Source organism: Leptonychotes weddellii, chromosome 6, assembly GCF_054177405.1.
Source record: "Leptonychotes weddellii isolate Sample4059 chromosome 6, ASM5417740v2, whole genome shotgun sequence".
Taxonomy (NCBI): domain Eukaryota; kingdom Metazoa; phylum Chordata; class Mammalia; order Carnivora; family Phocidae; genus Leptonychotes; species Leptonychotes weddellii.
Genome location: NC_138374.1, coordinates 15,705,683 through 15,731,138, shown reverse-complemented (window position 1 = coordinate 15,731,138; position 25,456 = coordinate 15,705,683). Strand labels below are relative to the sequence as shown.

General features: G+C 47.2%; 1 protein-coding gene across 35 annotated transcripts in view; it reads left to right on the top strand.

Annotated features, from left to right (window-relative positions):
* Positions 1–25,456, top strand: part of TCF7L2 (transcription factor 7 like 2) — a 190,580-nt gene that overhangs the window by 99,150 nt on the left and 65,974 nt on the right. For 12 of the 35 annotated variants that reach the window (XM_081823494.1, XM_081823499.1, XM_081823498.1 and 9 more), the window contains one exon: positions 19,493–19,636. The exons of 20 other annotated variants lie outside the window; for them this stretch is intronic. In XM_081823494.1, coding sequence (XP_081679620.1) covers positions 19,493–19,636 — 144 coding nt within the window. The remainder of the gene's footprint in view (positions 1–19,492; positions 19,637–25,456) is intronic. 3 more of the 35 variants (XM_081823493.1, XM_081823501.1, XM_081823517.1) reach the window with 1 other exon arrangement.

Sequence of the window (25,456 nt, the reverse complement as noted above, 5' to 3'; positions counted from 1 at the left end):
TGCTATGTAAGAAGCTTCCAAGCCCACTTTTGATCACATAAGGGTGTAGAATTCGTGTGGACCAGATTTTTAAGCTGCACAGAAAGAGTGAAAGCAAACCAGAGTCATTAGACATGACCGTGCCAGATAGCAGCACTTGGAAGATCACGCAGACCAATTTTGCAGGATTCTATTAATGAAGATTCTGCAGTCCCAAGTTCTCACGTCCCTTTTGACCATTAAAAGGGAGTTGCTGGTATTGATAGATGGGCTGCTGTGCAAAGCTGGCTTCTCCATAAACACACCATCGAAAGTCTGTCCACATTCCAACCTCTCTGTAGCCCATCTCCCCATTGGAAGGAGTCGGGCTGCAGCGTGAATGGGAGCGGTGAATACAGAGGCTCATCAGAAGGCGATATTTGAGCATTTAATGTACTGCCGTTCTTTTGTATTCTGTTGGGAAGAATGGGCACCACACATTAACCTTACTGTAAGTGTGATGCATTTGAACATACAGTGGAAGAATGGCCCAAAGAATATGCATTTCTGCTGTGAGCGGTTTTGAATAAATCAACATAATAGCCTGTGGTTATTAACATATTATGTGGATTGGACAATGATACATACTTTGAGGACCTTGAACTAAATCCACCAGTTAAGAGCCTGTAGGATGGGCTCCAGAAGGACTGGAGTTCTGGGCGTCGAGGTTGTCATACAAAGAAATGAACTGCAGACCACTGGCAGAAGAATTTTCTGGTAACACTCAGCCCAAAGTAAATTTTCAAATGCTCGGGCTGCAACACAGAATTGACTCATGTCAGATTAATTGGATCTGGACTTTTAAATATGGGTCAGTTTGGGTTGGAAGTGATTTTATTATCCACAAACTTCTTTGTACCTCTTTTCCCCCCAGAAATACTCAGCTATAATTTTTCTCTGTTGCCAAGGGCTAGATGCATATAATAGGTAGATAAATTTAACACAAGGCTCTCTTGTGAAGCTTCTGAGAAGCAGTATATTTTTCTGTTAGATTTCATAAGAAGTAGTGCTAGGTTTTTGATGTAATTATGTTTAGATTTCACAGAAATTTTCAGTGTGTTGAAAGTTTAATTCCTGGGCAACAAGGAATGGTTCCTGGGGCTCAGACCCAGCGAGCCTGGGCTTTGTGTTACTCATGCCAGACCCTTGCCGTGTGACTGTGGGCAAGTCTCGGCATGTTTGACCTCAGGAGTTAAAAAAAAAAAATAGCAGTTACGTATGATTTTTCTTGGTCCGCGATAGCTGGGCAACTTAGAGATTCAATGATCTTTGTCCTCTGCTGTGACCAGAAAGTGGAAAATAAAATGTACAGAGCCTCATAATCTTTGAGAGCCAGGATTTTCGTCCTTGTTCTTCTCTTTTTTAATCTCTGGGTACCCTTTAAAAACCTCTTTAACTGGGTACAAGTCTTCCTCCATGACATTTAATACGACTTTATGGACTTCAGTTAAACTCTGAAGTCCCTTTCAGAAAGTTCTTATTTTTTTAAATCTTAAGTGCCTTATTAAACCTGCTGAGGAGCTCTGGTCCTGGGAGACTATTTATCACATGTGAAAACAGTCTAGATTTAACTCTCTTAAAAAAAAAAAAAAAGGCTGATGAAGCTTACACCAACTTCCCATTTTGGACATAATGTTCTGACTGAGTAAAATGCAGTGATTTTTTTTTTTTTTTTTTTTTTGTACATAAAGGTTTTGTATGCTCTTGCTCACTGTTGACAGTTGACAGAGACTTATTTATTTAGCTAAAGATTGGCCCACCTGAATGGTGCTTAACCCAGAAGCCCTTGTGAGTGATCCAGGGAAGGAGTGGGACATGGGCCTTGGGGAATATGGGGATGCAGTTCGGTGACTATGAGTCATGTGGAGGTTTTTTTTTATGAGACTACACATGGAATCAGGGAAGAGAGACTCTGCCTTGGCATCTGGGCCTTGTGGAGACATGGACAGAATTCACAGCCAACAGGTGTTGGCTCGGGAAGGCCCAGAAATGGGGTCTTTTCGGGACCCCTGGCTGTTGGAGGGATCTCAGCAGTAGAGCTGCCTGTCCACTCCACTCAGGCCTTGGCTGCATCTCTTCCCATCTTTGTGGGTCAGCTTTGGGCCCTCCTGCCTACAGGCCAGCTCCCCTCCTCTGCACCTGCACGCTCTCCCTCAGCCTCTCCATGTTCTCTTCCACCTTGCAGATTCCTTCTTTTTATCCCTTTACCTTTGGCTTCCAGTTCTTTCTGAGTTCCCCAATTAAAACAAACAAACAAACAAAAAAAAACCGAACAGAAAACAACCCAAGAACAAGATTTTGGCCCCGCTCACCCTTGTTTGGATGGTGTGGTTTTGCCTGTCGACATCACTGACCACTAGCCAGCCTTGGCTGGTGTCCTTGGGTAAGATGCTGCCTTCGGTCCAGTTAGCAGGGAGGGGCTGCCACATGGTGCAGAATGTGCAGCCCAGGGTGGGGTAGACCCCCTTAGAAGTGGATGGTGGGTGTGGTAGGCACTGTGAATGGTGTGTCTAGCTCAGAGGGGGATGTGTGTCTATAACAGAAAGCTGTTTCTTTCAGCTTGCCTGAGTCAAAGGAGCCTTCCAGGAGGATGTGCTGGGGCGGCCCAAGCAACTCTGAATACTTGGGCATTACTCAGAAGTGGAGTTGGGACATGCCTCATTAAGCAGACCAATCCGATCTTACCCTTCTTGAGAGACTGTGCATACAGTTGGAGCTTAGTGTATTCACACCAAGGGCATCTCCTTCACCTGTTCTCACATCTGCTTGTTGCCATGGAGCTCTGCAAGGGCTGATGAATCAACCGGGTTGAGATTCCTTATGAAACCAGCTGTGTAGAAGCCTAGTTGAGGCAACACTGGTGATGCTTTCTGTGTTGGAGAGGTCCATTTGCTGATTCCCCACGCAGGGTTCTGAGCACGAATTCTACAGAGATGGCGTGGGTGTGGTGTCTGCCTTGTCTTTGAGCACCTGCACTGTAGAAGCCCTGTGTTCTGTCACATCTAGTGATAGAACTGTTATGGCAGGGGTGTGGGGGGGTGTGGGGGGGTGTGGGAGCCATATCCGTATGCATGTTGTCGCACACATACTCACACAGGCCCCAAGGAGTCCACATTTAATTATTTTGGTGCTGACTTGGGAGAGGGGCCCTTCTGTTTGCAGCTGATTTGTTTGAATGTGCACACGCGTATTTTGGACAAAACCTTGCGAAACCTCTAAGGGCCAGCTAAGGGCCTCAGTGAGTGCTCTGGGGCCTTGCTTAGGGAAGAGGGTTTTTATTTTATTATTACTATTTTTTAAAGATTTATTTATTTATTTTAGAGGGAGAGAGAGAAAACGTGTGGGGGTGAGGGGCAGAGGGAGAGAAGATCTCAAGCAGACTCCCTGCTGAACGAGGAGCCTGACATGGGGCTCCATCCCACGACCCTGAGATCATGACCTAAGCTAAAACCAAGAGTCAGATACTTAACTGACTTGAGCCGCCCAGGTGCCCCATGGCAGACAGTTTTAGTAGGAGCAGTGGCTTGGTATACTGTAGTGGAATGGACCAACCAAAACTTTGGAGCCAGAGAGGCAGGCCAAAGGTTTTGGTCCCATTCCTTATCATCCGTGTGTTGTTGAAAACTTACTTAATCTGGAGGGGCGCCTGGGTGGCTCAGTCGGCGAAGCATCTGCTTTTGGCTCAGGTCATGATCCCAGGGTCCAGGGATTGAACCCCACGTCGGGCTCCCTGCTCAGCAGGGAGCCTCATTCTCCCTCTGCCTGCCGCCCTCCCCCCTGCCCCGCTTGTGCGTACTCTCTCTCTCTGACAAATAAATAAAATCTTGAAAAAAAAGACAGAAAACTTACTTAATCTGGAATCCCCTCCCCCTTTAAGACCTAAAAAAACCCTCCTGTAATGGAGTAATTGGACACCTGTGAGTACGTCCCCTCTGTCTCCTTGTTTTCATTTTCTCTGATAGCGGCTTTTAGGTGGGAGGGTCTGGAGGAAGGGTGGTATCATGGGCTTTCACCCTCAGCAGAAGGTTGGTGGGACTGCCCCAGATTTACTGAGAGAACGTTCTGGGGCCGGATTCTAATTGGTTTGGCTTGGGTCAGGTGCTATTTCTGGATCAATGAATGAGGCCAGGAGAGGAGGGGCCATCGTGGAAGAAGATGCCAGCTCGCACTTGGATCACATGACTGGCTGGTGGTGAGGAGGTCACTGGGGGAATTTGCAGGGGTCCAGCTTTTTAAAAAAATTATTAGTAATTGAATTTCGCATTCAGTGAATGTTGTGAAATTCTCAGCCCTTTGGTATCCACTAGATGCTCTTCGTGAATTTTCTCCCTTCCCCTATAAAGGAGACCATAAGGGCTAAATCACGTTGAGCTAAGAACTGGTCATGGCCACCCCATTCTGGAGACTCCAGTGTCATTCTGGGCGTCTTCCCCTGCCCGTTTGCTGGGGCCTCTCCGCTGACCTGGGGCAAGGCCTTCTGGCAGGACAGCCGTGCAGGAACAGTTGTGTGGTACAGTTTTAGGACCTGCCGTTGCAGATATAGCTTCCCTAGAACTCCCAAACCTTCGGCTTTTATTATTATTATTTTTAAGTTGGACAAAGCCTTACATTGCAGGTGAGGAAAGAATGCTGGAAAAAGCAACAGGGCCTGTGCTAAGCTCTTTATAGGCCCCTTTAAATGGAATCTTCGTGACATTTTAAAGTAAATATCATTATTACCCCCATATGAGGCCCCTGAGTCTCAAGCAGGTTAATAACTTACCCAGACACGTTCTAAGGACCTTCCAGATGGGGTCTTTACCTGAGACGGTATTTAAAGGTGACTCTCAACCAGGGGACCACAAAAGCCCATGTTTGCTATAGCGCAAGGAAACTTTTTTCCCCCCAATACTTTATTGAGATATAATTCACATACCATACAATTCACCCGTTTCAAGTGTACAGCTCCATGGTTGTCATTATATCCAGAGCTGTGCAGCCCCCAACCCTGAGAACCCCCATGTCCATTAGCAGCCACTCTCCATTTCCCCCAGTTCCTTCCAGTCCTAGATGGCTACTAATGTATATTCTGTCTCGTGGCTTTGCCTATTCTGGACATTCATGTAAATGGAATCCTACAATGTGGGGTCTTTTGTGATTGTTCCTTTCCCTTAGTGAAATGGGGAAACTGTTGATGGAAGCTTGTCCAAGAGATCCTCTCGGTACCTCGTTCTCCTCGAATTCCATGACCCTGCTTGCCACAAGAAGCCAGACAATAGAAACACCCAAGCGAACTTTTGAGTACAAACGAGATGCTGGCATGAGTAGTGGAATGCCTGGTGGGTTAGATCTGGACCTTGGATGGAACAAACTCCTTCCTTTTAATACCTGGGGGCTCCAGTGTCTGTAGGGAGAGGGCTGCGTGCTGCCCGAGGAGGGTTGGGCATGAGGTTCCCTACCATTCCCCTCTGGGGGGCCTGCTTCGAAGGTTCACTGGGCAGGAGATGCTGGGGGGCCTATCATTTGTGGGGTTAGAGCAGAACGTGCCGCTGTGGTACCAAGGCCTTGGGTGCCAAGGGGGACTTCAGGGGAGTTTCCGGAAACCTCATTTTCTCTGTGTATTCTCACCCCCGTCCTCCCGATTTTCCCCACTGGTTCATGCTTTGGATGGGGGAGTCCTTCACCTTTTCTGTTCTGGGTGCGGCAGCTATAAGGCATGTGATCGGTGTTGGGACTGGGCCCCGGGACCAAACCTTGCCGGTGCCTGAACTGAAACCCGAGCCGAGCCTGAAACAGCTGTGCAGGTTGTGTGTGAGCTGGTTGACTGTCCTGCTGAGGTTTGTCCTTGCCGGCCTGGCACGGGGATGGTGCAGACCCTGTCAGGCAGGTCACGTTGGCGTAGATCCGTGGAGGACTGTCACCTCTCCTAAAATGAGTGGGTTCCTGTGGCTCGGGGCGGCGGGGGGGGTGCTGGCCTAGGGCTGTGTGGTTGCTGAGGGAAGTAGTCGGTGTGCCCCTTCTCCAGTAACGTTCCCCAAGGAGAATGACTCTTCAGGCAAATGGCTGTTAATAAGCGGGCAAAGAGCTTTTCAAATCACTCACTTGCTTATAAGCTAGTTAAATCAAAGGAACCCATCCAGGTGGTGTTCATGCTTAGAAGGCTGGCAGTGGAATATGAGAAGTTTTTATATGATAGCAGGTGACTTGGTGGGTGCTCAGAGCTTGGTTCTTACCTGGTCTCTAGCCATCTGTTGTTTCCTGCCTGCCTTTTGGGTGGGGGAAAAAGAAACCCCACAAGAAACAGTGTGCTTCCCTGTATATGGTCATGGTAATGATGTGGCAGTTGGCATTGGGTCCAAGACCTTTCTGGTGTCTTAGGGAGAAATGCAGAGACCAGGGTTCTTAATAAATTCAGGTGTTAAGTGCTGAGTGATGAACCTGGCCCTTGAGCTGGAGTGACTACACTCTTCATGTCCCAGGGAGGAGCTGGGGGGATGGACCCTACGATGCAGGTGACCGGCCGTGTTTCCATAGGGCAGAGCCAGGTGGCCTGGTGTGTGGGTGGCAGGTCAGGGCTGCACACGGTCCCACACTGTCCACCTGGTGGTGTGTGTGTGTGTGTGTGTGTGTGTGTGTGTGTGTGTGTCTGTCTGTCTGTCTTTCAAGCAGGTGCCTTTCCAGTCTAGAACACTTGACAGTGAGCAGAGTTCCCAGGCTCCCTTTCCTCTTGGGGTCTGTAGAGAAAGAACTGTCAAGTTATCAGTGTGTCAACCCTGAAAGCCTAGGTTTTGATGTGATCACGAAAGTGTCTGGATTTAAATGGTCACAAGATGTTCCTGACTCTTCCCTTCGGAGCTGCTTCCGGCCCCGTTTCCATTCTCTTGAGCCTCCCAAACTGTCGGCCTCGGCACTGAGTCACTGAGCTGGTCTGCTGCCCACCCCATTGGCCTGGATGACCCCGGGCGGAAGCTGTTGGCACAATGTCCAGAAAACAAACCACACCCCGGGCATGATGATGCATTGTCGCCTTTCCCCGCTCTGGACCGGCGGCACCGGGGTCTTGCGATGGGTCCGGGGCTCATAGCCCTGTGTCTGGGGCTGCGCTGGCCTCTTGGGTCCCATCGCTGGTGGGCTGCTGTGGTGGTCAGCGGGGGAGTACTTACCTGTGGCATTCAGAGGGTGGTCAGCTTGACTGTAATCCCTCAAAGGTCAGCGAGTGTGTTGAGGCTAGCACCTCTCTTCCTTGAGCACAAGTGTGACCTTGGATCTCCTGGAGACAGACTCGCTTTACGCAGAACATTCTAGATTTATAAATTAGACTTGGCTTTTTTTATAGTTTGGATTTATAAATTAGACTTGGCTTTTTTTATAGTTTGGATTCTTTCATTAAGAATCCATGTGACCTTGGATCTCCTGGAGACTGACTCGCTTTACGCAGAACATTCTAGATTTATAAATTAGACTTGGCTTTTTTTATAGTTTGGATTCTTTCATTAAGGAGATCAGAGGTAAAAATGTCATTGTTTTGCCAGCTGGCTACCCACAGACTCCCCCGACTCTGAGAAGGTATGAGCTCGAGTTTTCTTGAGGGACTAGGTTATTTATTATAGATCAGCAGATTACTAAAGCTCTGTGATTTTAAAGAGATCTGAACATAACTGGAACCCCTTCCGCCTTGCCTTGAGCTGTGTACTAATCTTGCTAGTACTGTCACTTCCTGCATTTGTAAATGACAACATGAGGGACCATGCTAAAAGAACTGTAGGGCTCCCGGGACCTTGGACATGGCTGAAGGCTGCACACTGGTCACTGAGGGGTTCCTGGGGACATTTGCAACACCATAGCTTTCTGGGGATTTGGATTAGGGCCGGGTGATTTTGCTGTTCCTGCCACAGTGATCTGAGAGCCTCTGGATCAGCCCACGCCAGGGGAGTATTTTCCTGCCAGTTACCTGTAACTCACTGGTTCTCAGCTGGGGCGATTTTGCTCCCCACGAGGCATCTGACGATGTCTGGCTGCATTTTTGGTTGTCACAGCTGGGCAGGGGATGCTGCTGTCATCTAGTGGGTGGTAGGGATGCTGCTAGGGCGGCCCCCACCGCCAGAGTGGCCCGATGTCCGTAGTGCTGAGGTGGAGAAAGCCTGCTTTAACCTGAGTGATTACTGAGCAGCCGTTCCTCCTGAAACTAAAGAACAGATGCAGGTATAGGAAAGAAGATTTTAAAGTGAGTGGCACACCAATTTGCAGATGGACATTTTAACTTGTCTTTTTTTTCCCCCCAATTACTTTATGTACTTAAAAAATATCTTGGTGGTTTACTAGAGTATTCTTCCAAAAAAAAAAAAAAAAAGATTAATACTACATGAGCATGATGTTATAAAAACGAGTAGCTGCTCAGGCTTCAGAGAGATCTGTGACACAGAGTAGCCCTGTGAGCTGTGGTCTGTGTGCTGTGGTGAGCAGTGGGTTTGTGTCCTACATGGTTAGTAGAGGAGAGCATGTGAAGTCAGCACATTTGCATTTCTCAAAACCCTAGTCTTCTCCTCTTCTAATCATCTTTTGTTTTTTGAAAGCGAGAGATCCAAAACAAATCCTCTTGCTTCTCCTGGAATACTACAAGTTGTTTGTTTGTTTCTTTGTTTTTAAAGGTATAGTTCCAGATTACCTTCTGGAATTCCCATTTTGCTTTCTAAATCGTGTTCTTAAAAGGAATCCTCTATTGACAGTACATCATAAATTTCATGGCTCCTCCATGACATTTCTGGGGAAGTAAATGAAAGGTGTAAATTAAGAAAAGCAAGTGTTTGTGGTTCCCACTTTAACCTTCTGTTATGTTAAATGGCTTTGTTGAAGAGGGCTGTCACTGTTCTTGAAAACTTGGGAAAATCCGCAGCAAGCTGTGCCGTCAGTTGCCTTTGGGAGCACAGGATGTTTGATGTGAAAATTATATGGCCACATCTAATTGGGTGTATTTTCACCCCACCGGATATCAGCTCAAGAGATGACTCTTCTCCCTCCCCTGCGTTTTGAGCTAAATTGTTTAACCTGAATTTCATGCTGTTGAGAATTGCATTCCAGTAATCCAAGTGCCATTTTCAAATGTCTTTTGTTTAGTAGCATGTATGTATGACCCAGCCATGTACATTTCTAGACGTTTGGCAGGAGCTGGTTATCAATCCCTCCCTGATTTGGGGGATGATAAGGCCTATGACACACCGCCCCCCACCCCTCGTTTACACTCCTCCCTGTGCCTGGCGGAAACCTAGCCAGCCAGTGGAAAATAGAAAATAGAAGCTCTCCGGACCTCTGCTTCCTGTAAAATGGGAATAGTAATTCTTATCCTGCCTGTTTCCCAGAGTTGTGTATTCATTTCAAATGAAGTGTGCTCAGAATTCAAAGAGAAAGCAGTTAGAGATAAGATTAATGGCAACTGTGCCAATTGAAACATCAAAAAATAAGTTTATTCACATACCATATAGTTCACCCATTTGAAGTGTACGATTTAATGGTTTTTTGGTATATTTACAGTTTTGCAACTCACTACAATTAATTTTAGGACATGTTCATCATCCCCAAAAGAAACTCCATACCTATTGACACTCCCCGTTTCCCCCAGTGCATCTGCCGTCCTCTCATCTAGGTCTTCGTGGATTTGCCTATTCCAGACATTTCGTACATACGGAGTTGAGCGAGATGTGGTCCTTGGTGACTGGCTTCTTTCACTCAGCCTAATGTTCTCACGATTCATCCATGTTGTGGCATCCATCAGTATTCTGTTCCTTACTTAGAGTCAAGTAATATTCCATCATACGGATATTTTGTTCATCTCTCAGCTGATGGTAAACTTGAGAATTTTAAAAATATAAGCTAGACCATGTGCTTTAATTCTTAAAATTATCCCTTCACTCTCATTGGAAGTTAGGTAAACACTCTTATGGGGCAAAGATTTCCAAGTCTGTGAGTGGTCTTCATATTTGAACAAACACCAACCTCAACAGATTCGACCTGGAACCAAATATTGGGTAAAGATGACTGTATATAAGTCCTCTTCTCCCTGAAACATAAGGCTTTTCACGTGTAAAGGTAATAACTGTTTTGCTGGTGACTTTTTCTGTGGGTTGGCTGAGGATTGAGACAGGATCTCCAGTGACTCAGGCATGTCCCTGATAGCAGGACTATCTCCTTTGTCCTCATTTTCTCCTCTGGTGCTCATCACTCAAATGGCATCCAAAAGATTGTGATCAGATGAGGTTATTTCCAGCTTGGGGAGTCTTTTTTTTTTTTGTATGTGTGTGTGGTTTGCTTGTTACTGTTTTGGTTGTTGTTGGTTTTACCTGATGTAAATATTTAGAGGCCCAGGTATGTTTACATTCTGGAGATAGGGAAATACACTGGCCGCGGATTGGCTTCGCTGGCGGCAGCCCGCCCTGGGGTTGGTGTGGCCGAGGGTGGAGTTTCTCTGCTCCGGGTTAGACCCCACCTGGGTCAGCTGCCTTATAATCGCTCTGGATCACTAGCCTCTGATACCTGAGGGCATTAATATCCCTAGGTACTCTGAGGAGAATCTTTTCAAGGAAAACCTGAGTTGTTTTTTTTTTCTTCTTTATTGGCTGCGTGTGTTAGACATAGGAAGATGAATCTCACTTTAAGAAGCAGGGAACCCTTCATGGTCTTTGAGAGAACTCTGAAACTTAAGTGTTCTCTCGGAGCCCCCTAGATGAGAATACGTGCTCCTTATTCTGGGCTCTACATGTTAGCAGGTGGGCCCGTCCATTTAGTGGTGGGAAGAAACGGGAGTAAGATGCGGTGACTCCAGTTCCTGTGTGTGCGTTCTCAGTTTCCCTGTTCATACGTGCACACACAAATTTAGGATTTTTTTTTTTCCTGCCTCAGGACTCTCTTTGACCTGACTTGTACTAACAAAGCAGCTGACTCAGGCAGGGTCCACCTTGAGGAAAGCCAGGCTGCCCTCTGCCACATCACGGCAGCCCAGACATGGGCCCGGCGACAACAGAGGAGCCAGCTCAAGTAATCTGATTGGCAACGGCTCGATTCTTTCTGCGATGACAGAAAGGGGCCAGTGTCGTTTTGGAACCAGGGATGTTAGTGAATGGAGCTGGTGAGCCTTTCCCCAGATTCTTGCGTACCTTCCCATTCTGAATGAGATGGTGTCGGGTTGGTCCTGCCTGGGGGAATCCATTGCTTTGGAATATTTATATCCTTATATCCTTCCAGTGGGATCCCTCCTTTTATAATGTGGGAGAGAACTTTTTTCCAAATTATTTCAATTAATTCACTACTAGTTTTTATGCAATTAGGATAGTGTTTTCATAAACACCAAGGAGGTTTAAATAACGTTTTCTCATAAATCTGCCCTTGTCTGCACCGTGACTTTGTTACTATGCCAGGAAGACCCTCCGGAGTTTGATGTTGTCAGGAAACATATTAGCAGAAAATAGTATGGTATCTAATGCTAATAATTGGTTAGTGGAGATGAGAAAAGAAGAAATGTAATTGGGGCTCCTGTGGCTAACAAGATGTGAATTATGGAAATGTTTCCAGGAGAGATTCCAGGGTTGTTGGAGAAACCTGTTATTTGCATTTTAAAACATTTGGTCTCCACCAGTAGGGAAGGCGGGTGCTGTTTATCAACACTGCTTTCTCTTTCAGAGTGAAGCACTCCAAATTTCCTGAGTGGTAACTGGATCCCCAGGCACACCCAGCCCCTCTGTTGTCTTTACCGCCACACTCCGTCCCATTTTGGCTGCTTGTCTCTGTCTTTTTGTAGGAGATACGCTGGTTTTTAAGGAGAGGATCGACTAGTATGGACAGTACAAGTCCCAGTCAGCCCCTCTCCTCCTCCTGCCTCCTCGATTCTGCTCGGGGCTGCTCATGGTCCCTGGTGGCATAATATGGACCTGCATTCCTTCCCAAAGGCTAGTCTGGGACAAGGAACCTCGCTTTAGCAGGAATCTCATTAAAGGCACAGTACCACATGCCCTCCATTAGCTGGATTCACACCACTTTCTGCAGCCTGTGGTTCTTGGACCTGAGCTTCTGCCTCCAATTCGTCCATAGCAGTGACTTCTGCGTATGGTAGATGGGCTTATATTTTAGGTCAACACATGGGAATCAACTCCTGTTCTCTCAAAGTAATTGCTGAGCATGGTTTTTCTTGAGCTCACTGGCATTTTGCCTGTCTGGGGAGATTGCACTGTTAAGGGCAGGGACTCTCAGATCCATATGCAAGTAATGGAGATGGAGGTCGGTTGCAAGGAGAAGCTTCACTTTGCACATGCTGAGGTCACCATGGAACCTCCTCACTGTCCGAGGAAGCAGATGGGAGAGATGCACCAGTGCTCTGCTGGTGTCTGGGTATCCCGGGAATTAGGATGGCCTCAGAAAGAACTTCGTTAAGCGTTCCAGCGATGTCTGTTAGAAAGTCATTCATTTTTTGCATGCCTTGGCTGATTTCCCAATATTAAGGTTAGCCATTTGACATTTTACCTTTAATCCCAGTAAAGCCTTGACCTTCACTTAAAAAGCTAACTTAGTGTAAATACCAGCTGAAAAGTAAAATTATCTCCCTTATTCAAAATGACCCGAGTAAGTTCTTTTTACTTTTTTTAAAAAAGATTTTATTTATTTATTAGAGAGAGAGAGCATGAGCAGGGGGACAGGGCAGAAGCAGAGGGAGAGGGAGAAGCAGACTCTCTGCTGTGCAGGGACCCCGATGCAGGGCTCGATCCCAGGACCCTGGGATCATGACCTGAGCTGAAGGCAGATGCTTAACTTACTGAGCCACCCAGGCGCCCCCTTTATTCCAAATTCCTTAAGAAATTATTTTATACCTACTTTTCCTTTGTTGTTTATGATACTGTAATGAAAAAAAATATGTTTTATCTCCAGCTTCTCAATATCTGATATTTAGAAGTATTTTTTCCCCCCTGGAAAACAAAACAGGTTGGCAAAATTTTCTTTTAGCCAAAAAGCATCTTTTGAAATGATGGTTCAAATCCCCATTCATGATACCTTATCCCTAAAATATTTTTCTTGGCCATGTTGAGCTTTTCTCTCGTAAAAGAAAATGTTATCATGCACACGTTGCCTCTTCTCCTTGGATGTACTTGTGTCTTCAGTAAATATATCCTCTTATGATATAGGGGCCATGTCCAGAAATCGAGGCACACTGGATTTGTACTTAGAGCCATTTGAGGACCCAGTGAGTTTCCCTCCTCTGCGTTCTGCTCGCCCTGCAGAATTGGAGCATGTCGGAGGTAGGCAGGGCCCTTGGAAGGCACCCTCAGGTGACCCGACAGACTGAGCCTCAGAAACACGGGGCACACAGCTAGTTAGTGGGAGATGGCAGTGACTCTGAGGGCCCACATCTGTCTCTGTGCTAAGCTGGAGAAGAGGTGACCTTTGCTTTGTAAAAAGGCTTCTTCTTCCTGTTTTGCCTTGCCTTTGGATCCTGGTCTTTCTCACCAAGATGAGATCCTGGAGGGCGAAGGCCGACTTCATTTCTGCATCCCTTGAATGTAGGGATGGGGATCACGTTTTACCTCCCGCCAGCTCTGAGCAGAGTGGCCCAGGGACACGGACGCCGGCAAGGGAAGAAGGAGGTGCTGTCCATGAGCTGGCCGTTGCCATTCCGGACCCTAGGCCGTGGTCTGCCATATTTGATGACACCTGTCTACCTCTGCCTGCACGCAGGTGTGCCCACGTGTCCCACACATATGTGCTTCGCATAGACTCTCACACTTGGTCCCTCACACACGCTCCCAGTTTTGAAACATCGTGAAGAAAAGATGTTGCTTTCCACTGGCCACGTCCACGGTAGTGTCCTGGTTTGGCTTTACCTTTAATGACAAAAATGGTGGCTTGTCAGTAGCTCTGATTACAGTTTCTTTGCATCAGTGTTAAGTTGTTTGACAACATATTTCGAATGTAATTAGTTCCCACCAAAGTTACCTCACTTTCAGAGGTGAGAATTATTGATGGAGCTTAAAGCTAGAATAGCACGACCTGTACAGACCTGAGCTCTCTTTCCGAGGTGACATGTGTTTGTGGGCTTTGGTTGGATGGTTGGATGGGTGGATGGAGTTGCTTGTTTTTCGGTGTCCTTGTTTGTACACATGTGATATGTGAGTAAATGATAAAGAAATACGAGGATTTTACCGTCTTAGCAATTAAAATAAAATTTGTCATTTTGCTCATTGGCTTCTTTAGTGGAATGGCTCTTACCAGTACCTTTTTCTCAAATGGATTTCTGTTTTTTTAATTAAAGATTTTATTTATTTATTTGAGAGAGAGAGGGAAGGAGGGAGAGAGAGAGAGCACAAGCAGGGGGAAGGGCAGAGGGAGAGGGGAAAAGCAGGCTCCCCGCTGAGCAGGGAGCCCGATGCGGGACTTGATCCCTGGACCCCGAGATCATAACCTGAGCCAAAGGCAGATACTTAACCAGCTGAGCCACCCAGGTGCACCTCAAATGGATCTCTTATTCTTCCAAAGATGTTGTAGTTTCAAAATAAAATTCTTCCATGTTATACATAGAACACTCCTCGTTTTTAAAGTCTGGGTTTTGCTTTGTTCTTTTCTGTGTAATCCTGGGTAGGTGCTTTTATGTCTAGACCTAGAGATTTAAAATAAAAATGATAAAGAATTTGATTACACGATTTATAAGACCTGTTTCATTTCACAATTCTGATTTCTTTTAGAGACCCACAAATAATCCTTTCCCTCTTGCTTGGGGGAGAAAACACATAAAAAACAACAACCCAAATATATTAGGGTTTTCCAGAGAAACAGAATCAATGGTGTGTGTGTGTGTATACGTGTATAACGAGATATACTGTGAGGAATTGGCTCACGCCATGTTGAAGACAGGCAAGTCCCAAGATCTGCGGTAGGCAAGCTAGAGATGTGAGAGAGGTTGTGATGTAGTTCAGTCCGTGTTTGAAGGCCTGGGAACCAAGAAAGCTGATGGTGGAGTTCATGTCCAAAGACTGCCAGGCTTGAGACCCTGGAAGAGCCAAGGTTGCAGTTTGAAGGCATGGAAAAACCAGTGCTCCACTTGAAGGCAGCCAGGCAGGAGGAGGAGTCCCTCCTTTTGGGGGAGGATCAGCCTTCAGCGGATTGGATGAGGCCCACCTACATGAGAGAGGGCATCAGTTTTATTTAGTCTGCCAGGTTTTTTTGTTTTTGTTTTTATTTTTGTTTGTTTTATAGAGAGGGAGGGGGAGGAGCAGAGAGAGAAGGGGGGAGAGAGAGAGAGAGAGAATCTCAAGCAGGCTCCACACTCAGCATGGAGCCTGACATGGGGCTTGATCCCACCAGCCTGAGATCATGACCTGAGCCGAGATCAAGAGTCGGATGCTGGGACGCCTGGGTGGCTCGGTCGGTTAAGCGTCTGCCTTTGGCTCAGGTCATGATCCCCGGGTCCTGGGATCGAGTCCCGCATCGGGCTCCCTGCTCTGTGGGGAACCTGCTTCTCCCTCTGCCTCTGCTTCTCTCTCTCTCTGTCTCTCATGAATAAATAAATAAAATCTTTAAAAAAAAAAAAAGAGTCGGATGCTTAACCGACCGAGCCACCCAGGTACCGCTAGTCTGTCAGTTTTAATGTTGAACTTGTCCAAAAATACAGAAACACTCAGAATAACGTTTGACCAAATATCTGGGCACCCCATGGCACAATCAGGTTGACACATAAAATTAACCATCACAACAGACTTTTCTGAGACAAAATTTAAAACTTCTTTTTCTTTCTAAGAGGTGGGCTCAGAATTCTCCCAACAGCCAATAGCTGTTAGCCAAGTGGGGTCTGAATAACATTATTTCATACCCGATCTTTATCTCTGGAGGCTTTAGTATTTTTTAGGGTTTTTGTTTCTTCAATGTGTTCAGCTCCTCCTTCTATACTCCTTTCTCTCTTATTTTTCCTGGCGAAGCAAATTGTACTTTCTAGCTCATTGGGTTCCATTCTACTGCATTTAATATTTGAATACTGCCCAGCCACTTGTTGAAGGGGGCTATAAACTCAGAAAGAAACAAAATGGTAGAGTACACAAACATTGCCGCAACTTTTTTGGTGACACATCCTGATTCTTGATCCGTGTGGCCATGCCCAGGACCGGTCAGCATTCTGTGTCATCAGGTGCTGAGTCACCGGTGAAAATGAAAGCCGCCACGTGCTCTGTCTGCTTTCTGTCTTGACATGCCTCAGCTTCGGACCTTCCCTTTCCCCAGGTGAAAAGCATCTCTCCAAGCGCTCTGTCACAAAAAGGCGGTGTAGCTGGGGAAAGCTAGGAGGCAGATTTGGTGCTGTTCAGTACCCGTGGCTCCTACCTTCTGGAGACCACATCCTAAAGTTGGTCAGCGTGGCCAGTGGTGTCTGCGGTGCTAGAGGAACAGAAGGGCCGAACGTCGATTCCTACAGGTGTTGTTGCTCAGGGTCCCTCTCCCTGTCCCAGACAGTGGCCGCAAGCCACAGTCTTTCTTCTTTCAAGAAGTACCGGGTGCCTACTCCAAAGAACTGCCTTATAACAACCCCTCATCATGCCAGGAGCATGAACCTCATGAAGCCTTCATGTACTCTTCCTGGAGTGTCTCTAGTTCTTTCCACATTACCCCTTGATTCGTGGATGGATAATTATTGAGGTCAGTCTGGCTTAGATGACTAGCCTACTCCAGTCAGGATGTCTCTCTCTCTCTCTCTCTCTCTGTCTGTCTCTCCTCAAACCCAACCCAAACTAGCCTGAGCAAAAACAGTGTATTGACTGAAAAGTGCACAGGTGGCAGGCATCAGGCATGGCTGGATCCAGGGGCCCATTTACCAGGACACCGTTTCTCTCCTTGGCCCTGGGTTGATGTCCCCTCATGAAAGTAGGCTGAAGTCCAGAGTGATCTTCTCTTCCCCCATAATTCTGAACCAGTGGTTGTGGTCAAGGGATGTAATATGCTGAGTACAGTTGGACTGAGGGGTCCACTCCATGTAAACTACATGGCTTTAGGGTTGGGGTGGTACCTCCTAAACAAGTCAAGGTACTACTACCGGAAACAGCATGAATGGATGCTGAGCAGAAAACTCAGTGGATGTCTGCTTTCTAATCTTTAGGATGGATCCGTTGAAGAGTTTTGTATTTATTAGGGGAGACTCCACTACAGTTCTTTCCCATTACAAAATGATTGATTTTGTATTTGTAGATACATTTGAATTTGTTTATAGGACATTTTTTTACCCTCCAAAATTTGAAGTGGTTTAGAAGACTTCACATTATGCACAAAGATTGGAAATGAATATTTAAAGAAATGAGAAAAAAGAAGAAAAGCAGGGTAGGCCCAGAAGAGATGAGGAGGATCAGGTTAATCTGACACATCTCAAAGCTGGGAGCTCCCACAGAATTGAAGTGACGTGCAGATTTGGCTCTGAGGTTCCCAGATCTAGATCTTGGGCAGAGGGGTGTGTGTGTGTGTGTGTGTGTGTGTGTGTGTGCGCGCGCACAACTTGTCCTCATAAACCACAGGCCCCTCTGGGAGTATAGACCCCGAGAAAAGGCCATGGGAAGATAATAAAGATGCCGTGGTCTATGGTAACCTTAGATACATTTCTTCTCCAAACTCCTCTGGGGCGCTTGCCCTTGGGAGCCTTGCCTCTTGGCTCTCAGCACCGTGTTAGAAAACAAAGCAAACAGACAGGGATTTAAACCCCTGTATTGCTGGGTTCCTTCCAGGAAAAATTGGAGGTTTAAACCATGTCATCTCTGGTGGGAGACAGTAAGGTGAGTCACCACTGTGACAAGGCAGAATAGGATTACCTTAGTTGTAAAGCTGGGCCGATCTTGAAAATGGACTCCTGCTTGCTTAATGGCTCACATTCCTGTTTACAAATGAGCGCTGGTGAGAAACGCAGAGTGGGAGGTTCTGTTTCCCAGACCAGAGACCTCCAGCCATGGGCAACCAGTGCTTCCTCTGAGGGCTTGGGCTGCCCTTTCTGGGGGGCAGACCTCTGGCTTCCGGCAATGGTGGCTTTCCAAGTCCAGACACAGGGACAGCTGTAGCCAGCCAGGGCCCTGGGGTTGCCCCAGTTTGCTGGCCACGTGGCCCCTTCCCACTTTGGGAGTTCACGTGGCCTTTGGACGGTTTTAATCCACCTGGATACCCCTTTCACCCCCTACCACAGGAGGACCAGGTAATATGGTAACCATGTAAATTGTTCTGGAAAGGTGGTTGCTGTTTTGTGGGATTTGTCCTTTATTTCCACCAATTTCCTATCTCCCAGAGTCTTGAGCACCCACTATGCTCATTCTGCTGCTCTTGGGTGAATATCAGAACATAAGATAATTGGGTTTTGTGCTCCATCTTATATTCTTAATCCTGAGTTCTGTTATTTGGGATTTAAAAGGATGAAGAATTTATTTATGGCATTTTTTCCTCATATAAACCCTTTAAAAACTAGAGTAGTCATACACCCATACAAAGGACACAGGCATTTTCTTTTTAAAAGACAATTAAAATGGTATTTCTTTGTTGTGAAATAGCCCCTCTTGGATCGCAGGTCTCTCTTTATGGCCCTAAATTCTCCATCCTGTTGATAGCACAGTAGTCAACATCTGGACGGGCATCCGAGTCTACACAGCAGCACCATGAGTTGACTGAGACCTGGTCCAGATTCCCCTTCTGCCGTTTACTCGCTGTGTGACCTTGGGCATGCTCCTTAACGTCTCTGAGTCGGTTTCCTCCTCTGTAAAATGGGCACATACCTACCTCACAGGGTGGTTGTGAGGAGCTGCAGAACACCACGCACGTTCCCGTCGAAAGCCCCAGACAGAGTAGGCAGGCAGTGAACCAAAGCTGCAGGTGTGCTAGAGCTCAAGCTGCGCTGAAATTCAGTATGGCACATGCTTCTTGAGCACTCAAGGTGTGTGCTGCCCGATGCTTCCCAGGGGTCCAGAGATGGAGGTGCAGTCGCCCCTCTCCGAAAAATTGTAGACCAGCAGAGGGGAAGGTGACTAGACAGATCTCCACATAGCTCTAGTATTGGGTGGAACCATATGTGATTGCATTTTTGTAGGGTAGAAATACCAGTGGTGTCACATGGTTTAAATTAATAGAAGATTCAGTAAGGTAAGTTGAGAGAGAGAGAGAGAGGGGGGCGGAGAGGGAATGCCGGCCAGCTGACTCGGTGGAGACTCAGAGCAAGGCATGGCCGAGTCCCCTGGGGGAAGGATAGGCAGAGGTGGGGACAGCGGGCAGGGATGCAGCAGAAAGGCTGCATAGAGGAGACTGTGTTTAAGATGTTACTAGAGGGGGCCCCAGGCTGGAAGGCAGGGAGGTGGAAGAGTCCTGGGGTCGCATCGGGAACCACAGTCCTCCTTGCTTGGAGTCTGTAGAGAAGTGTGGGGTCAGGGGAGAAAGTCAGGCTGGGGGCCGTGAATGCCTTGGTGACTGCGTCCCCCTCCCTCCCAAGCCTCACTCTGTTCCCCTTTCTTCCTGGCAGCAGTGCCCCCTCCCTTGCTGCACTCAGGGACATGACTGTCAGCACTTCTACCCCCCCTCAGACTTCACTGTCAGCACTCAAGTCTTCAGGGACATGAAAAGGAGCCACTCCTTACACAAGGTTGGGGAGCCCTGGTGTTTGGAGGTAGGTCTCGGAGCAGAATGACGGTATGAGATGAGCTAGCTCTGAAATGAAACCACCCATCCAAAGTTTGCCTCGCACTAGGGCAGGGCCCATGCTCCATGGCCCCTGAATTCCCGTCAGGTAGCTGTCGTGTCCGGGTATTGTGATCACTGATAGGTTTATCATCGCCATAAGAATGCCAGTTTATGAGGAGAGGGTGGAGGGTGGTGCCCCTGTGAACCCCAGGTGCCCAGCTCGCAGGAGAGGCTGCACGTGGTCCAGTGTCCTGCGTGGCTTCTGTGAGAATGATGAGCAATATGTCATCCCATTAAACTTGACCCCCAGGAAATGATTTCCTGGGACCTTTCACACAGCTCCCAGGGGGACGGAGAAGTTATTACCTCAATTTTGCCTTTGTTCTTAGTTATTTAGAACGTACAGATTCTCTTGGAGACTTCAGGGTGCTGAGAAATGCTCAGTCCTCTGCAGTGGTACCCTCCTGAGGCAGCTGTGAACAGCTTTTCTCGCAGACGTGGCTGTCCAAGGACAGGAAGCATTGTTAATTTCCTTTAAATAATTCAATACGATGTCAATACCCCACATTGCTCCATGCTTGGGAGTGACAGTTCTCTTCAAATTAGCAGTCCCAAAGAATAAAGACCGTGTAGAACATGCTTTCGGTTCTCAGAAAAGCAAAAGTCAATGCAGATAAAAAAATTTTGAAGGAACTCTTTAAACTTAAATGGCAAATGATTTAGTATTAATGCTAGTTTTTTTTTTTTTTAAAGAAAAAATGAATATTTAAGAGCCAGTTAGTGAAACTTCTGCCTTTCAAAAACATTCATAGTTTACCTACTATGTGCTGGGTGCTGTGTTGGGCATTCGGGCTTAACACTGGGATGCGTTTCTTTCTCATCATTCCTGTGTCTAAACTTTAGAAATATTTCACAGAATTGGAATTGGACCTTACAGTAGTTTTGTATTTTCCTCTCACTTGCCGTGACACCAAGGACGCTTCTGCACACTACGACGTGTCTGAATTCTGGTAACTTCGTGTGTTGGTGTCTCGTGGAAATCTTCCCATGTCGTGGCCCCCTCTTCAGCCAGATGTGAATAAAACTGAAGATGTTTCTGGTCTTTCTGGAAACCCCCCTTCCTCCTCCCGTGATGGTGCCTGTACTCAGATTTCCTGGAGCCCGTGAATGCAGAAGGCCCGGGTCCTTTGATGGGTCTGGGTGTGACAGCACAGGGAGGCCGTCTGTTCAGCAGCCATGGCCTGAGAGAAGCCTCTTCTCAGCGGCCGCCCCCTGGTCCAGCTTGTAGCAAGGGTAGCTAGCTGTTCTTCTGGCCGTGGGTGATAAGGCCATGCCGCACGCAGCTCTCCCCCCACTGGGGCCCGGTGAACGGTGACTCATTAATCTTTGGTCAGAGTTATGAGGTAGATAAAGGAGAACCAGGCACCCATTTTGAGTATGAGAAGAATAAAACAGGAAGACTGGGTTTCTTCCTTATAACTTGAGATCCGCAGGCGCCACTTAGATCCTTGACGCCGGTGACTCTTCATTTCTCAGCTTTGCCCTCAGGACATGGAACCATCTTCTGAGGAAGCACCAGTATGCCCTGCTTCCAGGATTGGGTCTGAGTCCCTGAACTGTGAATAGGCCAGACACACAGACACTGCTCATGGGCTGTGGGAACTTGGGCAGGTTACCCAGCTGCTCTGTGCCTCAGTTTCCTGCTGGTGAAGGGGACTCACATGTGGGCTGCTGTGAGCATCTCGTGAGTCGAAGCGTACAGAGTGGAGCTTGGCCAAGGGGCAGGTGTCTGGCATGAGCGCTCGGCAGGATTCCTGGGGAATCACACGCTGAGAGTGTGTCGGTGTGATGGGCCAGCCACTGCTCGGGGAGCTCAGTTGTACAGCTTTGCTTTGCCGTAGACACTTTCACGGAATAGTTAGTGATGTATCAGCGGTAGTACTTTCTACTTGAGGAATTGTGGTGGGACGCAGCGTGGGTGTGCGAGACGTGGCTCTGGGTGGCATCGTGGAAACCACACGAGATTGGAGTCAGAAGTAGGATTGATTCCAACGTTCCGTCACGTCCGTTGGCAAGGGGCTTCACGCCTGCATGATGTGCTCCCGGGGTCTGTAAAAGGGGGATGGGCGTGGAATACCTGCCCAGCCTGCTTCCTGGGGACACCTCCCAGGATGCCTGGAAATACTGATCAGAGTGAGATTTCACACAGCGCCCCCTATGGGCCAGGCACTTCTGGAAGTGCTTTGCTCATAGTAACTTCAAAACCTGACCACACTCCCCGGAGGGAGATGCTGTGACCCCATTTTGCAAGTGAGCCCCAGGGAGGGGTGGCAGCTGCTTGGGATCACACAGCACAGGGGCGTAGCCATAAAACTGCTGTTACTGAAGACCATGGCAACAGCCCCTGGGTCAGAGTCTTCCATACTAACCATCCTCCACTTGCTAAAGAAGATGTGTCGGGTCCTGTTCAACACCCTGCCTTCTCAGGGGCTGGGAGGAAGCTTTTGATTCAGGACACTCAAAGTCACGTTTCTGCCTTACCAGTACCGCATTCGGGACACTTTCTACCCACGGCTGGATTCAACTTTCATCGTCCCTCCTCCCTCTCTTTCCTTGCAAGTTGGCTGGATTCTGTCACTTCAGCCCCCTCCTCCAGGGAATTAAGGCTGGTAGACCAATTGAGTAAATATGACTAAGAAAGTCAATATCCACCTGGGCAGGCATGAGTCACTTTTTTTTTCTAGTTAGCTATTTATTCATGTACATTTTAAAGCTAGCCACACAGAGCCATTACATTGGGGCTATTAACATGTTTAATAGTGACAATAATAGGGTGTGACCTGCGGCATAAGTGCATTCAGATAAGAAAAGAGTGTTTTTTCCTGTAATTGCTGAGGTAATACCATTTTCACGGAAATGCTTGAAAACAACCTTTTAAAAAGTTCTTTGTCTAAATCCTTCCCTCATTCCTTGCTTCCCCCTTTCCAGGGGTTCTGTAAATTTTTCCTGATCAGTGGCTGGGGATTAGCAAGATGGCAAGCTCTGTCCCTTTGATGTTTTGGGCCACCTACCCTTTTGCTAGCGTTGAGCCCGTTTTTATTTCATATTTAGGGATATGGGAGTGAGTGAGTGAGTGTGCGTATGTGTGTGTATTCGGGGGGCACATTATTATTGCTGGTGCTTATTGATCTCTCAACTTACACATTTAAGGAAAAAAAAGAGACATCTGCTAACTTTGCAAAAAACTAGTTGCGCAGACAGGGAGTGAACCACTTTGGTGAGGAGGAAATGAAACTTTTCTTAGGTTTATTAGACCACATCCTATAAATCTGTGGCTTATTATATGTCTGATTTCTAAAAAGCATGGCATCACAGCTGAAGTTTTATTTTTGCTTGTTAGTCATTGAAACAAATACAGATATTGCTTCATTTCCTTGGTACTCTATTTTTCAATACATGTTATGTATGGAAAATCTGGATTTACACAACCAAGTGCATTAGAAGGGAAGTATTTGCTTTACAAATCTCTACATTATAACTTTGCAAGCATTCTGTTACGTTAGAATGTTTAATTTGCCTCCCTACTCCCTATTACATAAAGAAACAATGAGAAAACAGTAAAAGTACCTTCAGAGGCAAAGGTAATTTTTTTTTTAAGATTTTTTAATTTATTCATCTGAGAGAGACAGAGTGCACGAGAACATGAGCAGGGGGGAGCAGCAGAGGGAGAGGGCGAAGCAGGCTTCCCCGCAGAGCAGGGAGCCCAACGTGGGGCTCCATCCCAGGACCCCCGGGACCATGACCTGAGCTGAAAGCAAGACGCCCAACCAACTGAGCCACCCAGGTGCCCTGCAAAGTTAATATTTTGATAGACTTCCTTCCAGTCTTTGAAGAGATGTATTTTAAAAATCATAGGCAGGCTCCTTTAATATACGCAGTTGTTTTGTGTTTATTTTCCATCTCTCGCGATGGAAACACTTTCCTGTGTATGCCATGAAGAGTCTCTGTAAAACTTCTGATGGTTGCCAATTCTGGATGTGGGTATCCCTCAATAGGCTTAGTCATGGCCCCAGGGCCGACAGACTGTTTCTAAAAGTCCCCTGTTCTGGCACCGTTGCATTACACGCGGGAGCGGATGTGAGTTAAAAATGACGAAGGCAGAATGTCCCCAGACAGTCCATACTGTCCTTGTGATGTACATGACCCGTAGCTTCGTGCGTTCAGCCCTGGATGATTCTGTGCTAGCAGACCAGCAAGTGCACCCCCTGGCCAAATTCATTCTCAGGGTGGGATCGCTAGTGGGACCACCCATCTTACTTCGTGATTCCTCCTTTCTCTCATTCTCTCCTTGCAAAGCTTCCTTGTTGAATTCTTCCAGGTCCGGTGAGTGCATGAATTCCCTCTTCCCGTGAATCACCCCGTAGTAGAAATGGACCCTGTCAGGCCCCACTTAGAATTTCTCATGCCTCAGCGAGATCACATTACCAGTGCATCATGAGGTACTGTGTCTCCTGTGTGATTGACGCAGCTTAGGCACAACGTGCCCAGGGAAATAGGCCCGGAGAGGGAGAGGACCAGTCGAGGCCCTCTTTCCCATGTTGTTTGCCATTCCTTGGACTGAATGCTGTTCCTGTCACTGCTTACACTTTTCCTCTCACCCTGTGAGGCTGGTGTACGGAGTTGGAAGCCCAGGCCGACTGAGTGCACGGAGGCCCTGCAAGGAGCTCACCCGTGTGGGAGGTGCAGGTGTTCCCTGCCCTGTGGCCGTGCCTCTTGGGCTGCCTGACGTCCACCAGGCGCCACTGCCAGGAGCCATCACGGCTCTTATCTTTGTGACTACCTCCCTTTCCCCCATTCTTTGTGAGTCACATGTTTTCTTGGCATCCCGTGTGACAAAGGTCATTAATAGAGAAGACTTGACTTTTGATGCGGGACATGTTATCTCCCACACAGTTTACTGTTGTGGGGTCCTCCCCTTTTGTAATACTGGGAGGTGACAGATCACTTTTTAATGGGCTAACCTGTGTCCAGGGAGAGTTTAAATTAGCCTAAGGATTTTTTTTTATTATTATTATTCCTTATAGGTTCCCCCTGATCCAGTGACTTGGTCAGTACTTGAAGAGAGACAGTGGGTGCTTCCCACTGATGGTTGTGACATTACCTGTCACATCAGTCTGTGTATCTGTCTGTTGTGATATCTGTTTCTCAGAGTACTTGCCTATTGTTGGTGTCTTTAATGATGCCACGGAGGTAGATGTTTAGAATTTGAGAACAGATGGGAACAAGAGTTCAGCCCAGACTCTGGAGCTGCACTTACTCATTTTTATTAAGGGCAATTACTGTCAGGTGAGCAAAGTAGGAGATCTGAGTTTTAATCCTTCCTTCTCAGGCCAGTCCTGTGCACCTTACTCAAAAGGTACTTCTTGCGTCCGCTGCTGCTAGTTTAATTAGCAAGAGGCAATACTAAGAAATAGATCATCTTCCAGCCGTCATTTCACACACTGCCAACTTTGTCCATCGTATCTCTGGAAGTCCCCTTTCAAGCCTGTTTGCATTAAAAAATGCAGCAGTGGAAAACTTGTCGTTTTTGGTTTGCTTTGGGGAGGAAGGTGACAGACGTGGCGTAGCATGCTTCATGGGGGCACGCGCAAGTGTTGGCTGTCCTTTCCATGGCGGTCCTTCTCCAGTCAGTCGCTGGCCCCTCAGCTTGAGCTGAAAATGAGGAAGGAGGTGGCCTTTATACAGCCACAGAGCTTTTGGCTCTTTGTTAGAAAACTCCTGGGGCATGTGTGCCTGTCCATGTGCA